Source organism: Xiphophorus hellerii, chromosome 19 (assembly GCF_003331165.1).
Source record: "Xiphophorus hellerii strain 12219 chromosome 19, Xiphophorus_hellerii-4.1, whole genome shotgun sequence".
In the NCBI taxonomy this organism is placed as follows: Eukaryota; Metazoa; Chordata; class Actinopteri; order Cyprinodontiformes; family Poeciliidae; genus Xiphophorus; species Xiphophorus hellerii.
Window position 1 is genome coordinate 17,901,053 of NC_045690.1, and position 16,626 is coordinate 17,917,678.

The following is a 16,626-nucleotide window of genomic DNA, read 5'->3' on the forward strand; positions in this document are numbered from 1 at the left end:
GTTTTTGGGGGGTTTTTAGATTTTATAAATATGTCTAAGTTTAATAATGTGAGAACACCACAATTTTCTGTTTATTCAGTCAACATTTAATATGGCTGAGAGAAAATAATATGCATGTATTTTTTAATTCAGGATATTATAAAAACAGTAACCCTTAATGTAATTTAACAACAGTTGGCCCTTTCCATTCAAGAGAAAACTCAGATTTTAAGAAAATGGCCGCTTATAAATTAATCATTAGTCTATTGATAAGAACAAATAACTTTAGATCAACTCATTGATAACTTGCATTCCTATTTCCTACGCATACTACATTTGCAAAAGTACTCCTATTATGTGAAGTGTGTTTTGTTTAGTTTTTGTTTTAAAGAAGCACAAGCACATGACATCTTGTTTCTTTCCAAAGTTGGAGTTGGAGTTACTGAGGCAGCAAGACCAGCAACGCATGCAGGAGCTGCAGCAGACTCTTGCAGACCTGGAGAGAGAAAACAGGGAACGGGAGAGAGAGATGGCAGCTCAGAAAGAACTGCTACACCATAAAGTAATCTCCCCACAGCGTCCAATCAGCATCTCCCATATGGACGGGGCCCAAGCAGGTGTCTCTCTGCAACAGCAACAGGTCTTAAAATCCTTATTACCTGTGATCTCTTTGAATGAAATTCGGGACAATTGTCATACTAAATATGTTTAGTTTTAAACTCGGAATATAATTTTGTGTTCAGGAGATTTGATTAAAAAAATGCTTCTTTTTTTCTCACTATAGAGGGTGTCTACATCGTCATCCAATCTGCTACAGACATTGCTGAAGGAGAACTCCGATTTGACTGAGCGCTTGTCGTCCGTGAGTCAGGAGAGTGCCACCTTCAAGAGCAGACTCGCCAGCCTGGAGAAACAGCTGCAGCGCAAAGAGTCTGAACTTGCCAAGGTCACCACAGAAACGGAGAATCAACCCGTCAGTGATCCAGTCTGCCACCACAGGGTCAGTACAGGCACAGAAACGATACAGGCTGGGTCCAAATTCAGGGGCTGCATCCTTCGAAAGCCGATAATGTCACAGTGATGCGACAAAGGATGTCCAAATTCAAGGCGCCTCCGAATGCATCCTTCTGTTCATGGATTTGATGGATGGGTCTGGCGTATCTTTGGCAGTCCACCCTATCCCAAAATTCAGTACAGCTGAATGAGACATTTTTGTTTTTGTAACGATGGTGAATGAAGCGGGACAGGAGTACAGTTTTAGGTAAAAGTATATTAAAATATGGCAGTACAAAAATTAGGTTTGCAGCAGAATAAATCTGCAGGATACACCGTCCAATTTCAGTCGCCCGTTTCTGACCCGAAGTAGGTCTGGTCCTTCAAAAGATGCAGCCCCAAAATCTGGACACACTAAATGTTTCATCCCTGTTTTGTATCAGGGTACTTTTTAAAATCTTTTTTAAAAATCTTTCTGTAATTTAATGACTACATGTCGTCTGAGCTTTGCAAAACGACCCCAAGTGAAACTAGTTCAACTCTTCTTTTTAAAGTAACAGTTTCTGTTTTCGGTTTTAAAGCTACAGCGTTACTACGAGCGCTACTTGCGCGCCGAGAGCTTCAGGAAAGCTCTGGTTTACCAGAAGCGATACCTGATCCTGCTGCTGGGAGGATTCCAGGACTGTGAGCAGGCCACGCTGTCTCTCATTGCTCGGATGGGAGTGCGGCCCTCGTCTCCACTCACATACAAGCGCAGGCCCATCAGGAGATTCAGGGCTGTGGTTCGAGTTGTAATAGCTGTGTCAAGGTGAGGCGTAAATGAAGCGTCTCATCTTTCTGAGCCCTGTGGATGGATACAATTAACTTCAAATTGTTTTCTGTTTGTAGGATGAGATTTCTGACCAGGAAATGGCAAAGAGCAGTGAGAAGGGTTGCATTATCCGGAACCATCAATGGACATTTTACAGGTTAACATGCACAAATTGCAGAAGTAACATTTGGATACAGTAAAAATGTATATATTTTGGAGATTTTATATGTGAAGTGAATGGAAACTAATCCATATTTTAAGTTTTTAAATCAAATCTAAAACACATGGTGTGATTTATATTAAGCCCCCCCAGACTCAGTACTTTATGAAACCATCTAACCTTCAATTCCAGCTTCAGGTCTCGATAAACTGTGAAAAATCTCTAGATATATGAATGCTTTTTAAAGCACTGTGACTCAGTTTGTCATTGTCATGTCTTTTGCAGCACCTAAAGCTGACGTTTTAAGGCAGCAGCAGCCAAAAATAAATTTTTACTCGGCACAAAACGGAGACAGAGGCGACGCCCAACGAGGCACTCTCTCATTTCTGGCTCCACCCGGCAAATCGACATTCAGACTGCAAAGAAGGTCTGGAATAATTTAAAACACACTTTTCGAATTTTTGTGAAATTTGTTAAGCCGTTCTTCACCGAGCTTTCCATCTTCAGGCCCCACTCCAGTTCCCGCCTAACTTCTGCTCACTCTGCTGGAACATCCCAGGATCCAGAACGCTCTCTCACAGACTATATCCATCATCTGGAGAGAGTCCAGCAGAGGCTGGTGGGAAACAGACAAGGTGAGTTCAGGACAGTTTATCTTGGTTTTCCTGAAACTGGCACATAGTGTTCAAACGAGCAATGGTCAGAAGTGGACTGGCTTCCTCTTTCTCTCTCACCGCCCAGTCACTGCCCAGATGGGGACAAAATAAAAAGAACTAAATCATCTACATTTCTAAGCAACCCTCTCTGAAACATTAAACACATATTTTCAGATTTTTTATGGTTGAAAGCAGAAGGTTTCAACAGTTCAACTCAGGAAAAATTGCACAGTTAAAGTACTAGACTTTAACTTTTTTTAATTTAAAACCCAATTACTGTCCAGTAATAGTTTATAGGACTTTGAAATATCCAGAAATTTATAAAAACTCAAGGGGAAAATAAACAGAAATGTACACACAGAACACTTTCTCTTATAAATGAGAAATGATAATAAAGTTTTCAAAAACTATGTGAGACTGTGAAATGTAATTTGCATTAAGATTAATGAAAATTATGCTAATTATAATACAACTGCTAATCACACAATGTCAACATCATTAGAAGTGTCTTTGTTACTACTGTCAGTGTATATACATGATAGTCATACTTAAGGGTGAATACGGATTTAAATAATTCATTTATGTATTTTGTCTTTTAGGTTCCTCTGCCTTCCAGTCTCACCCAAAGTAATCCATCCACCGAAGCCTGAATGTTGCCTTTGTGTTAGCACCAAACTGACCATGCCTTAATGCCTTGAAGGATGTTTATAATCGTTTTTTTTATTATTATTTCACATAATTTCTTTTAAATGCATAAATTATTTTTGTATTTTTTTTCATGTGAATTTTATTTTGTATGCCTGCTATTTTGAACATCATTTTAAAGACGCAGCTCGAACAAAAATGTCTCATAATTTCAAATAGTGCTTCTTTTTTATGTTATAGAGTGATTGTACATGTCTGCTCTGGTTTTATGCTGGATATGAGAGATCAACACACTATTCTGAGTGAGCAGATTGTTGTATGAGGATAAAATGTGTTTCCTTGTTTGCTTTTACTTTAGCATGATTAAAGAAGACACTATGCTCTCTTTACCAAACTGAACTTTTCCTGAAATCTTGACTTTCATGACATATTTTTAATCCAACCTAATCCAATTTAATATGCCTGCCAGATTTTGGCATAAATTACAATTGAGAACCCTTAAACCACACCATATCAATCAGAGTAAACGGATCACGCTAGAGCACACTGAACTGGTGAACACTTCCTGTTTTATTCTTGAATACTTTATTACTCATCTACTGTTTGGTATCTGATAGCTGGTACCAACTCCTATCTAGAAATAACTTAAGAAATATTTGAACTGGGGCCTAAAGTCACAGTTCAGAAACCAAGCACAGTGAAAAGAACAGTCAGCATCTACATAAACCAACATAAATGTAGATGCTGGCTACATAAACCCCATGGACTTCATGATTTAAGTTTTTCATCTGTGTTTCTAGTGGTGAACCCCTCTGACATTAACTGACATTCATGTTTTTAAATGCATTTTTCAAAGTAAAACCAGTGAACCTAGTTTTGAACACGGACTTGAAATAAAAAACAAAACATAATACAAATTGATTTTTGGAATCGCAAACATTGGAGTTGGGTTATGTATGTAATTGTAATATAACAAAAATAAAAAAGGGTACCATTTTTTATTTCCGTTTCTAAGTGGTAACAGGTGAAGCATGTATTTGAAAAAAGTTTCAAACATTTATTCCTCTAAGTTGACAATACGCCCTGCAAATGTCTGAATTAGACATTATTAAACCAGGAGTCAGGAAAACTTGAGTATATATTTTAATTAAGAATTGCATTGACAGTATCATTTGTGATAAATATGTTCCGTGGCACATTATGATCGTCTTGAGTTTATGATCACCTCTCACAATATCTGTACAATGATGACTTTGAGTCTATAGAAAAACCGTATTGAAAGAGTTAAAATATAATTCAATAATCTTGTTTTAATTACGAGGAAACAAATCTTTATATAGTAAACTATATTAACGTGACAACGATCTGAAATACACATTTTATCTTTCAGCCTAGATGTTTGTTGCTTTCTTCAATCGGAAAGCACCGCCCGTGATTGGTTCGTTCTAGTCAGATGAAGTCTATAGAGCCCCGCCCAAGCGTCCTCCCCAGCAACACAAAACATTCGCACCTAGCGAGACTGTCACACGCAGTGACGCACATCCTGCGCATTTCAACACACAGATGCTAATCCTGGGCTAAAGCTCCACTGGTAACCGTTGTGTCGTAGATTGTCGTCTTGAGGTTTTAACCTGTGGAAAAACAGTCCTGGCCCGTTCGGAAGAACTCGTTCCATTTTTCTCGTATTTGTCTGGGATGTATGGATGGATAGTTGACGGAATCTCGTCTCTGTTTGAGCCCGTTACCGGGCAAAACCACGCCGAGTGGCCTGCGAATAGAAGGGCCAGTGGGGAAGGATCACGGCGGCAGGACAGCCACGGAAGACCGAGTAAACGGAACTACAAAAGGTCGGTGTTATTCTGATACCTGGTGGTTCCGTTCTGGATGCGCTCTTATTCCTCTGTGGTATCATTTCAAATTTGTTGACTTATGTTGGTGACTAAAGTTAACCTAATAAGCTAACAACGGTGAGGGGGTATGTTTGAAAATAGACAAGGATTTTGTTTGCTACTTTTTGATATTTCCCCGGTTAAACACATCTTAATTAAATGGCTAAATCACCTACTAATGGCCTAATTAACTAACTTAAGTGTGTTGAAGCAGAGACCCGTCTAAAAGCTGCAGGGCAGAGGTCTTCAAAGACTGCAGTTTGAAATCTGCTCCTCCTGTTCTGCATGTTTTAGGTGTTACTGTGCCTCGACACACCTGACTTAAATAAAAGGGTGATTGCCAGTCTTACTGACATGTCAAGAAGAATAATTCAACCTTTTGATTTGAGTGTGCTGGAGCAAGGATGCATTCAAAAGTTGCAGGACAGTGACCCCTGCTCCAGATAATCTACTGCCTCTCTCTTGATGCTCTTTTCTCCTCCTTTAACCTTATATGATTTAATTCTCATGGAAACTAACACATTTTACATGCATGCTTCCTTTGTTCAACGTGAGCCTCACCTGAAGAGTTTCTCTCATTTTTGAACTAAAGCTATTTGGTCAAAGCTCGTGTTTCTCATGAAAGTCGTTGTAAAGTATGACAAGCTCCATTTGTTTACATTTGTAATGCTGGGACTGAACAGTCGTTTCCTGGCCCACCTCCTCTTGGTTTGTATTAAAGCACAAGTTCTTCAGTTTTATTTATACCAAAAGTTTCACTGTTGCCTGGATAATTCAATAACTTTACAAAAAGAGGTTAATTATTATGAATAGGAGGCAACATTATAATTTTCCTCTGTTACAGTGTGCATGTTGCCGATGGTGTTTGTCAAAGTGACCCAGTGGCGGCAAAACGACGCAAACGTGGTATGTTGGGATCAATTAAAAATGCCAGGGTTTGTTTTAAAAAGTCTCTGTATTTCAGTAACTGTTGTGATCTCCTGTCTTTGTAGATGTTGTAATCAGCTTTGTGAAGAAGACAGTGGCAGGCATAGCAGGTCTAGTGAGCCTTCGGAGACCGCTGCCAGCAAGGTGTCAAAATCCAAACAAGCATGACGAAACACAGGTGGGTGTTTTTGTGTTCAAGTGCTGCATCGTGTTCTGTAGATATGGAGAACCGACCAAACAGATGTTTTGCTGTATGCCCTGTTGAAGGTGTTTCCACTTGTGGGGTACCTCAAGTCTCTGTTCCTGGGCTCTAATTTTCCTCAAGGGGACTGCGCACCGTCAACTTCAAACATGTGTCGAAAAATATAATTTTCTATTAAATAATGGATACCAGTGGCGCTTGGTCAGTGCTTGTTGCTACAGGGCAGGTATCCTTTTCAAACCTCGCCTCAACAGACCATAAATGAAATGCCACACCATACTGGCTCCCATAGCTGCTCTTCTTCTGCACTGAGTAGTAGTTGCAGCACCTTCACCTGTGTGACCATGGTTTAAAAATTGTGGATGGATTGATTTTTGAGGTTAAAAATACAGATGATTGACAGTCTTGCTATTATAAGAACAGCAGCAAAACAAAAATATTTCCTGGAGAGCCATCCACAGGCCGCCTGTGTTAAGTGAAGAAATGTAGAAGGACTGCCAAGCTAGTATTTTATATTTGATTTACATTCAAACATTTGCAATTCCTTTTGGTGCAGGTAATGTTTTTTTTATGGCATGCGACTCCACCTGTTAGCATACATGGATGACTGCATTGACAAAAATAGTTAGACCTTTTCTTGCATCAACAATGTACGTTAAAGATGTAATTTGACGCAAGTTAGAGTGCATCAAAATGCGAGGTTTTTGTTCTTAGTATTTGCTAACAATGAAAAGGATATCTTTGCTCTTATTTACTTACCAATTTTTGACTTGGCTTTTTGCAAAACTTGGTCTTATTACTTCCCAGTTTTATTATTGCTGCTCTATGCATGTTGGCCTGGACCAGGTCTCCCTTTAATGGCTTCAATTGGTCCAAACTGTTGCAGCTCATATGTTTGGCTTTTCATGTACAGAACCTTGTGTTTAAATGTGCTTCACGGATAAAATGTATTTCATTTAAATTATTTTTTTAAATATTGTTTTAATCTAGCCTGTTACTCTAATGGGCATAGATGAGCTTCACACTTCATGGCTCAATGGGACTGACTGGAAAATGGGTAAGTGAAGATGGACATCTCTACACCTGTTGACTCTTGGCTGTATTCATATCTAATATCTGTTGTCTTCTCAGATAAATCTGTAGGTGGGGTGAATGACAGGAGTTCAAAGAATCCCTTTCAAAGCTCTTTACCCCCTTTAAGAAAATACAGGTCAGTGATCTAGTTTTTGTACAGTTTGTTCATTAGTCTCAATAAAACATTCAGCACACACTCTTTATGAACGACTTTTTTTGTTTTTGAATCCAGTGGAGCAACGCTCCCTGCTGGGCTCCCAGAAAGAGGGAAGAACTGGGAGAGAAGAGGCTCCCTTCAACTGCTGCCTTCAAGGCCTGCTATCAGAGTGGGAACCCCTTGTCCTGAACCAATTTCTAATGGCTACGGACACCCCCGCTGCCCTAAACCCAGTCTTACTGTGGAAGAGGTATATTTAGACCTAAATTTAGTGTCGTTTGGAATATTCTGTTACACTTATGATGGTCATTTTCCACTTTATCCTTGCATGTAGTAATAATTGTAATAACTCAAACGTACCTCATTATTATTGAACATTTTTGCCACTTTACATCTTCAGTTGTGATCTTTGTTTTAGGCCATAAAGCAGAACAATAAGGAGCACTACAGACGCCTACTGGAGATGGTGACGGAGAAATACAGCAAAAGCCAACCACTACCTTTCAACCAATCTAAACCGCATGAGTGAGTGTTTTCATCTCCTGGTGTGGTGTTTTCAAAGATGTTTAAAAAGATTGCCATGCATCTCTTATCTGTTTTTTTCCCCCTCTCCTAGCGAGTCACTGTTACAAAGTTCCCACAAAACATCTGCTTCAGAGAGAACCTTTGATTCAGTCTCCAGGAGGGTGGTGTGCACAGGTAGGACTCTCCTGTGGATACCATTTGTCTTTAAAATAACAAATGACCGCTTCTATTTTTTTTTGTCCCACAAACTTCCACTTTATCTGTTTTTTATTTTTTTATTTTTTTTCATCTATCTCGTCTGATGATGTGGAGGAACCCGACAGATTTACTTTCACAAGTGGAGCATTACAACTTTCGCTATAATGCTCCATTTTATATATGCTTAAAAAACTTGGCTAATTGTGATTAAATTGTTAACATTTACACCCATTTTCTAGTGGGTAAAAAACAATCTTCTCTTCTTCACAGCTACACCAACTGTGTTTACATACAGAAATACTACTGCAACTAAGGACAGGTTGGTTTTAAACTACTTGGATTATATGTCTTTTTTTTTGTCAATATTTTAATAACTTTTATCTTTCGTACCTTCAGGTGGGGAGGTTTATCTTTTAATAAGTCATACAGTGAAACTCTTGAGGAAAAACAGCCTGTTAGATGTGCAAAGGTAGGCATACATTAACTCTCTTCTGTCATGCCAAAGCAGCCATTGAATCCTGTGAGTAATGCTGACCTGCATTGCAGCAAAAAGCAGCAGCCAATGTGGACCTTTCCACAGAAGTCGCTACTCGCCTTAATCTCGTGGACAGAGATGCTTCTGCGTTCAGCGCCACTGAAACTCAGCCTTCCTATGTTTCACTTGTAAAGCACAGTGATGAGGACATACCCAGGCTGACCAAGGTGAGATTGTTTAAAAGTATTGTAGTGCGTTTCTGACTGCATGGTTACTCTGTCATTTTAAATCTCTCTTCTCTGTCTTATAGGAAATGGCAGTGGAAGTTAGTGAAGCTTTGGCTCAGAGAGATCCTAACCTTGTTTTAAGTTCAGCTTTCAAGCTTCGCATCACGCAGCGAGACCTGTCCACTCTACTGGAAGGTGGATGGCTCAATGATGAGGTACTTGTATGCTTAACTAAGATGGATCTCGGATCTAAACCAGCCCTCTCCACTGAAGACAAGATTGAACTTGAAAATTTTTTATTGCATTGAGTTGGAGATCATTGTTTTATGCCAAATTTTCCTCCAAGGTGATGAACTTCTACCTTTCCCTCGTCATGGAGCGACGTGGAGAAAGTGGAAAATTAAAGGTGTACAGTTTTAGCACCTTTTTTTACCCAAAGCTGCGGGGTGTTGGGGGAGGAGAACAGGGTGGAGGACATGTGGCTGTGAAGCGATGGACCAAGGCGGTTGACCTCTTTATGTTTGACCTCATCCTCGTCCCGCTGCATCTTGGTGTCCATTGGGCATTAGCTGTGAGTTTGATTCATCACATAGCTTAAAATGCATCAATATTTACTTTGGAAATGTTTAGATGAAACTCCAATCAGAATGTAGAAAATTCTTTGAGTTAAAAAAGAAGAAAACTTAGATCAGCTGCTGCTCCCACCTTCCAACAGAATAATTACAGATTGCTATTCCCAATTTTATATTTGTAAAAGTAACACTTTGCTAAACATTTCAAGAGTTCAACATACTTTTCATAGTATGTGTACTTTGTAGGGGAGTAACTATTTCTAAAACTCATCAGACGAGACTGGATATGGAGATCACCAGAACGAGACGGGACAAGGTTTTAATATAACTTTCAAGAACTCTTCAAGACCAATCCTTTTACACTGCAGAAAGGCCTTTATTCTGCATTTTTGTTTTGTTTTGTTTTTTTTTCTCACAAACTCAACAAACTTTCTTGAGTTCTTTTGATCTATTTTCATCTACCTTATGACTGCATTTACTATGCATGGTGTGCAGCATAACATTTCCCAGTTGTTGTGGATAGCGTGCGAGTATGATGTAGCTCAACTTACCTCTAGACATCCAAATATCGGTTACTAGAGCAAAGCTTTTTACCTCTTTCAGCGTCTGAATAACTTGCAGTACTTGAATATTGTTTGCCTTCTTGCTGTTTATAGTTCCTACTGAAAACTCAAAATGGTGGAGCAGCTTATATTATAATTTCATAAGGCGAAGCCATGCTGACCGCATTTGGCTTGTGCTTGCAAGACAGCAGTCGCCTCAATGAGAAATATTGTAATGTTTTAATACACAAGATGTTGTGCGAGAAGATTTTGCCTCATCCCCAATTTGTTGAGATTTCTAATTCACTGATTATCATCTAGACTTCACAACTTTCCCACAGAATCGTCATGCATTAATGTTTAGTCCTAAATTTTGTTGCATCAGTTTAACACAGCCATATTAATAAACCACTTCTTGAGTTTGTTTTGCCAACAATATTTCCTACAATAATTTTTAAGCCATTTCCTGCATAAAACTTTAGTGTCTCTCACACTTCACAAACTTTGTAATAAATGATCTTTGTGTTTCCCACACTCAAGCTTGTGGTACTCTGTATTTGTTTGAGCACTCGTATTTCATTGTGAAATTGTAAAACAGTAGATTTACAATTTATTTAAAGAAAATTATGATTTAAGTCAGCTTGTTTTAATCAATGTTTTCATTTTAGGTGATGGATTTAAAGTCAAAGACAGTTAAATCATATGACTCAATGGGTCGGAGACACGATGACATCTGTAATCTTTTACTGTAAGTCTGTTTTCTATTTTTCACTCCCTCAGCGTTTATCTATTGTTTTTTTTCCCTCCAGTCTTTCAATCTTTAGTGTTTGTTTCTTTGAGTTGTATTGCACTATGAATGATGTAGCGGTGCTTATTTTCCAGACTCTACCTTAAAGAAGAGCACAAAGCAAAGAAAGGAAGGGAGCTTGAAGGTGCCAAATGGACTGTTGGAAGTCTGAAGGCTGGTGTATGTTAAACCTGCTATTGACATAGGATTTAAAAACACAATGTCATGTTTTTTTTCAAAACGGAAATTAATGCATCATTTTGTACAAACAGGACATTCCCCAGCAGACTAATGGAAGTGACTGTGGTGTTTTTGTCTGTAAATATGCTGACTATATAGCAAAGGGAAAGCCTCTCACCTTTAAACAGGTAAACTCAAATTTAATGCAGCCACTTGGGGTTTATTAATGAAAAGTGCAGTTGCTTGTGCAGAGCAGTGTTTGTCCTAGTATGCTACTACATGTCATTAGCCTTGAATATTAAATCAGCGGTTTTTAAAGTATGTTATGCAGATTTTGTTCTAATTTGATTGCTTTCTTCAACTTTTTTAGTGCCACATGCCTCTCTTCAGGAAGTTAATGATGTGGGAAATCCTTAATCAGAAGCTGCTATAGAAGATTACACCATCAGAAGCAACAACGGCAACTTTGTTTTGGTCTTGCAAACAAATGTTGGACCGAAGTATAATCCAGATATTTGGAGTAATAAAATACTAGTCTTAACTTTGTCTCTTTTTCTCCCAAAGGGGAATAAAAACTATTTTTAATCTCTGAGTTCTAATTGGAGATGTTTTGCTGAAGGAAATTTGTTGTGCACAAACTTTGGCACTAGTGAGTGAATGGCTTTTGACTTGAGATTATTTTTTTACAGCTTGATGTACTGCTTGAAGTGCCTTTAACCCACTGGTGGAGCTCAGTAAAGAGCACACTTTATGGAGAGTTTGTTTGGTTTTTGCAACTTGACTGCATTTTTGAACAACTTGGCCCAGTATGCAGAGATGATCCTAATGGCCATTTATTTGATTTACTGATTGAAGTACGTAAAGATAATTATATTTAGTCACAAAACTGTTATGTTGTGTGAAATATAAATGGTGAAAATATTGATATACCTCCTGTTTTGCCTTTTGTCCAGATACAATTTGCATGTTCGCAAACTTGCTGTAATAACATTTGATTAACATTATTTATAACTTGACTGGATGAAAGAAATTGTGTGTGTGTGTGTGTAATATTTCCTTCCATAATTGAATGAAGTATGACTTATTTGTTCTCCCACATGTAGAGCAGGTACAAAACTTAAAAATTTTGTGTACTTAATAGGGAACTACTGTACAAGCATGTATGTTAGTTTTCATGCTGAAATGTGATCACATCCTCCACCTGTAATAAATTTTTTTTTTTTTTTGTAATCTGAGTTTTTTGTTTTGTTTTTTTTAAACTAGTCTGCAGCAACCCTTGAGGGTTCCAGTGAATCAGTTGTATCCTGTAATACAACTGAGTGAGCTTTTCCTAAGCTCATTACATTCCAAGCTGATAAAGGTGTGAGCTGTAACCTAGCTTGTAAAAAGGTTCATTATGTCTCCTAATACAGTGCCTAGAAAACTACTTGTATACCTTGATCTTTTCCACAATGTCTTATAACAACAACAAATTCTAATGTATTTTTGAGAGGATTTATTTTTTGGGTGATAAACCCCATAAGCTAGTGCACAAGTGCAATAAGACTTAAGGTACTGTTTTCAAAAATAATAGTTTTACATCACTATTTTCGATTTTAAAAAATGTCAATTTACTAGTAAATGAAAAGATTGGCAACCGTCGTAACATTCGTGTATTCATCCTATACAATTAACTGAAAGAGATGTTCAGAATAATAAGAGTTTGAGTAGAGTCAACCATGCTGTTGCAGTCCAATGTAAAACGGCAAGGACAATAAGGTAAACATTAAACATGTTTCTGAGGCAAAACCCAATAAATTTCAAGGAACTGTCCAGAAAAAATGTTTCATTGTTCACAAAGCATGCAGTTATACAATTACATGCTACTTCAGAGATTTACGTTCAAACATTGTTTTTTTTTGTAAAGACAATCCAGTTTTATTTTAAAAGGAGCCGGAAATGGCGTCATTGGCCACAGAACGTTATAAAAGGTTGCTGTTGTTAGGCGGTGTGGACAGAAACGGCTCGTTGTTTGGGGGCGCGTTTCAGCGTTACTTTATTTACTTTCCCCTCCTGGTTCGTTAGACTCATTAAACGGGTTTCAAATTTCTGACTGTAAAATGAGCGACAACGAGAAGGATTTTAGGGAGCAGGTGAGTTTTATTAATGAAAGAATATTGAGTTACTTCGGTTAAGATATAAACGGCTAGCTAGCTTATCCGTTTCCAGCCGTTGGACTTCTGAAAAGGTTTGCTAGACGAAAGGTTTACGGTCTCTTAGCACTGATATCTGCACAAGTGTTGTATGTTTTATTAGTGTTTATATACGGATAAGTATGGATAGTTGCATCACTTTACAGAATACAATTAGATTAGCCAAGCATGCTAGGCTAAACCATGCGGCCTGTGCAGATCAGGAAACATGGTTCCGCCTCATAGAGCTACCTTCATTTTAGCACATTTGGTTTTTAATTACCGAGTTATGCAATGAATTACGAGTATTAAAGTAACTACTGTATGTGCACTGTGATCCTCGCTTATTTAAAATTCAACGTTCAATTATAAGCTAACTTGTCGAGCTTTTAATTTATTTTCTTTCGTGTTTATTTTTTTTCTCTATACCATTTGGTTGAAACAAAAACCAACTTGCCTTATCACCCTTGTTTGTTTTTTGTCAAGGTTAAGGTGGGAAGAAAGAAAAAGGCCCAAGACGTGTCAGATGTGACGTTTTTAATGTTTGAAGCTGATGGGGTTGATGCATGCTAATGTTTTGGAAGCTGAAAAGAAGCGATCAAGATCTGGCCTCACTTCTAGTTGTAATGGCAGATGGTAAAAGGGGGAAGAGGAGGAAAAAAGAAGTCAGATTCAAACGGAAGAAAGAAGAAATGAAGGGGTTGTTATGAAGTAATGAAGTGAACGAAGTTATGAAGTTAAGATCAGAAGTATAACTGGGTATGAGTGATTTCCTAACAACATGTTACATTATTGCTCTATTTTACTTTTCTTTCTCCTTAGCATGCTTAATTATTTTTGCCCTTTCTATATCAAACACATCACTAATTGTTCCCTCAATTTTGTTACATTTTTTTAATGTGGATCTGCTAATGTATTTAATCTATATTCAGTTATTTGTCACTGTTTTTTTTTGTTTTTTTTTTCTTTTTTCCTCTCCAATTTTCCAGATAATTTCTATCAAACCCTCTAATCACCAAACTATGGTGCTGTTCTTCTGAAAAAGGCTTTAAGGGGGCAGAGGGTTAACATCTCCCAGGCCTTATGTTACTGTTACAAACTTGTCTGTAAAGGGCTTCTGATACCCGTCTTTTATTCGCTCAGGACTCTCGGGGAGGCTCAAGGAGTGCATCCCCAAGAGGCTCCGCAAAATCCGCCAGCCACTCTCCTGCACGGTCTAAAGATGGCTCTCGGCGCTCCCGGTCCAGATCTCGCTCTCAGTCCAGATCAAAATCCAGGTGGAATAATGCTTCTTGTTTTTTGTTAATCTCTTTGTTTTGCTGTTTTTTAGAACTGAAGTGTCTATATTAGCCCCAATTCTGACTGTCTTCCCCCTGTCATGCACCAAAAAAATCCAAAACACAATAGGTCAAGGTCCCACCGAAGCTCGCACAGGCGCTACTCCCGCTCTCGTTCCCACTCTCGACGCAGACGTTCAAGGAGCCGATCTCGAAGCTCAGATTACCGTCGACGTAGGAGCCACAGCCGTTCCCCGATGTCGAATCGGCGCAGACACATTGGCAACAGGGTGTGTGTTACCACTTTAAAATTTGTTGTATTAAAAAAAAAAAAAAAGTAATGTTTTTTTTTTTTTTCTTTTTTTCTAACTTTTACTCTTCCAGGCCAACCCAGACCCCAGCGCTTGCCTGGGTGTGTTTGGTCTGAGCCTTTACACCACTGAGAGGGACCTGAGAGAGGTTTTTTCTAAATATGGCCCTTTGGCCGATGTCAACATAGTGTATGATCAGCAGTCGCGTCGTTCAAGAGGTTTTGCCTTTGTTTATTTCGAAAACAGTGCGGACTCCAAGGAGGTAAGCATGTGATTGGGTTATATTTTTATTTGTGGTTCTGTTTTGCTGCTACCTCTAATAGTGGTGTCTCTTAGGCCAAGGAGCGGGCTAATGGTATGGAGCTTGATGGTCGCAGAATCAGAGTGGATTTCTCTATCACCAAAAGAGCTCACACTCCAACTCCTGGAATCTACATGGGACGCCCCACATAGTGAGTTTGTGGGGGTTCAGGGGCTTCTATTTTTATGCTAAGTATTTATAATCCATGGTGTGTATAAGGGTGACAGCTGAACCTGTGTGTTTGCAGTGGTGGTGGCGGTGGTGGTGGAGGAGGAGGAGGCGGTGGCGGCAGTGGTGGTGGTGGAGGCGGTGGTTCATCACGCCGTTTCTCTAGGGACTATGACAGGGGCTATGACAGAGGATATGATAGAGGTTATGATCGCGACTATGATCGCTACGAAGAGCGAGAGTACCGATCATACAGGTACAATTACTTTGACATAATGTACAAGATTGTAAGATGAAACTACTGATAAATTTTACTTTCATTTTGCTTGATGGATCTAATATTCATGTAAAATGAAAGTTCTTTTTCCTGTGACAGACGCAGATCTCCGTCTCCATACTACAGCAGAGGTTACCGCTCACGATCTCGATCCTACTCGCCACGTATGTATATGACATGCTTTTTTTTTATTTTTTAAATGTACTTTGAATAAAATGTTTCTGAACATGTTTGATTATTGACATTTAATATCATTTGTAGTTTCAGTTAATTATTATACCTAAACATGTAATGATTTGTCTTTTAATAGATGGATGATTTTAAGTGTCCATATTCTGCCAGAACAGTTTGCTGATTTTTTTATTTTTTATTTTCCTACAGGTCACTACTAGGCAGCGAAGACAGTGTTATGTTTTGGTGTTTTTTTGGTTTATTTGCATTATTATTTTTGTTTTTATTTTTCATTTTGACCAGACCATATGTTTGTGTGTCTGCGCGCGCGCGTGCATGTGTGTGTGTGAGAAAGGGACTTTTGCATGGATTCATGTATCAGAAAGTTGAAAGCTTGATTTTTATCACTAAACATGTGTAGGCAGTGCTGAATTTACATGTCACTGAGTTTAGCACAGATTATGAAGGTTCAAAATGTCGGGAATTAAATCTTTTTCATCTTTGCTTTTCATCTAAATAAAATTGTGTATGTTGTTAAATAAAAATGCTGAATGCTTTTTAAACTTGGAATTTGGAAAAACGGTTTGCTTCAACTGACATGTTTTTATCATTGTAGGATTTTGTTCTTTTTTAAAAATATTTTTTTTAGTGTTCTTCAGTAGATGGCTCCTTTAAACTGTGTCTATTCCAGAAAAAATAAATGACATTTTTGTCTATGTCTGGTGCCTAGCTGCTTTTTTGTTATTTGTATATAAGCAATAAAATACCAGTGTCTCCTTCTGCATAATCTACTTAAGTTATAAGTAACATCCATATCTGATCTTAAACCTAAGTGTGACAAAATCTGAATGTTGGGCTTCTGTGGTTTTATCTTTTTCACCTTGAACAGAGTTTTGTTGATTATGGATGCTAAAAGTTGATGGACATTAATAAACATTGCCCAAAACAATT

General features: G+C 38.3%; 3 protein-coding genes across 9 annotated transcripts in view; all 3 read left to right on the forward strand.

Moving 5' to 3' along the window:
- The window catches only part of pcnt (pericentrin), a 45,167-nt gene extending 41,023 nt beyond the window's left edge, over positions 1-4,144 (forward strand). For all 4 annotated transcript variants that reach the window (XM_032547000.1, XM_032547002.1, XM_032547001.1 and 1 more), the window contains 7 exons: positions 407-619; positions 764-979; positions 1,554-1,780; positions 1,861-1,940; positions 2,229-2,370; positions 2,451-2,578; positions 3,199-4,144. In XM_032547000.1, the coding sequence (XP_032402891.1) occupies positions 407-619; positions 764-979; positions 1,554-1,780; positions 1,861-1,940; positions 2,229-2,370; positions 2,451-2,578; positions 3,199-3,230 (1,038 nt within the window). In that variant the 3' untranslated portion in view covers positions 3,231-4,144. The remainder of the gene's footprint in view (positions 1-406; positions 620-763; positions 980-1,553; positions 1,781-1,860; positions 1,941-2,228; positions 2,371-2,450; positions 2,579-3,198) is intronic.
- Positions 4,145-4,764: 620 nt separating this feature from the next.
- senp2 (SUMO specific peptidase 2) lies at positions 4,765-12,234 on the forward strand. The gene is made up of 17 exons (XM_032547007.1): positions 4,765-5,091; positions 5,978-6,039; positions 6,126-6,238; positions 7,253-7,319; positions 7,394-7,472; positions 7,569-7,743; positions 7,912-8,018; positions 8,110-8,192; positions 8,487-8,535; positions 8,613-8,685; positions 8,763-8,918; positions 9,002-9,133; positions 9,265-9,489; positions 10,701-10,780; positions 10,915-10,999; positions 11,092-11,187; positions 11,370-12,234. Exons 1-17 carry the CDS (start codon positions 4,940-4,942, stop codon positions 11,430-11,432), a joined length of 1,797 nt encoding a protein of 598 aa, XP_032402898.1. The 5' UTR covers positions 4,765-4,939; the 3' UTR covers positions 11,433-12,234.
- Positions 12,235-12,966: 732 nt separating this feature from the next.
- LOC116708889 (transformer-2 protein homolog beta-like) lies at positions 12,967-16,400 on the forward strand. 4 transcript variants are annotated; one of them, XM_032547009.1, is made up of 8 exons: positions 12,967-13,131; positions 14,314-14,447; positions 14,578-14,737; positions 14,832-15,020; positions 15,095-15,210; positions 15,307-15,483; positions 15,586-15,668; positions 15,886-16,400. In XM_032547009.1, exons 1-8 carry the CDS (start codon positions 13,099-13,101, stop codon positions 15,894-15,896), a joined length of 903 nt encoding a protein of 300 aa, XP_032402900.1. In that variant the 5' UTR covers positions 12,967-13,098; the 3' UTR covers positions 15,897-16,400. The 4 variants fall into 4 exon arrangements, with proteins under 4 accessions (XP_032402900.1, XP_032402902.1, XP_032402901.1 ...); XM_032547011.1 differs by having other exon boundaries at positions 12,968-13,131; positions 15,352-15,483; XM_032547010.1 differs by having other exon boundaries at positions 12,970-13,131; positions 15,604-15,668.
- The last annotated feature ends 226 nt before the right edge of the window (positions 16,401-16,626 follow it).

Bases quoted from the DNA above. Each gene is read 5' to 3' on its own strand.
- LOC116708889 (XM_032547009.1), top strand. From the start codon at position 13,099: ATGAGCGACAACGAGAAGGATTTTAGGGAGCAG. The intron at 14,448-14,577 runs GTGGAATAATGC...AAAACACAATAG, and splicing joins CAGTCCAGATCAAAATCCAG to GTCAAGGTCCCACCGAAGCT. The intron at 15,484-15,585 runs GTACAATTACTT...GTAAAATGAAAG, and splicing joins CGAGAGTACCGATCATACAG to TTCTTTTTCCTGTGACAGAC.
- senp2 (XM_032547007.1), top strand. From the start codon at position 4,940: ATGTATGGATGGATAGTTGACGGAATCTCGTCTCTGTTTGAGCCCGTT. The intron at 6,040-6,125 runs GTATGTTGGGAT...CTGTCTTTGTAG, and splicing joins GGCAAAACGACGCAAACGTG to ATGTTGTAATCAGCTTTGTG. The intron at 11,188-11,369 runs GTAAACTCAAAT...CAACTTTTTTAG, and splicing joins AGCCTCTCACCTTTAAACAG to TGCCACATGCCTCTCTTCAG.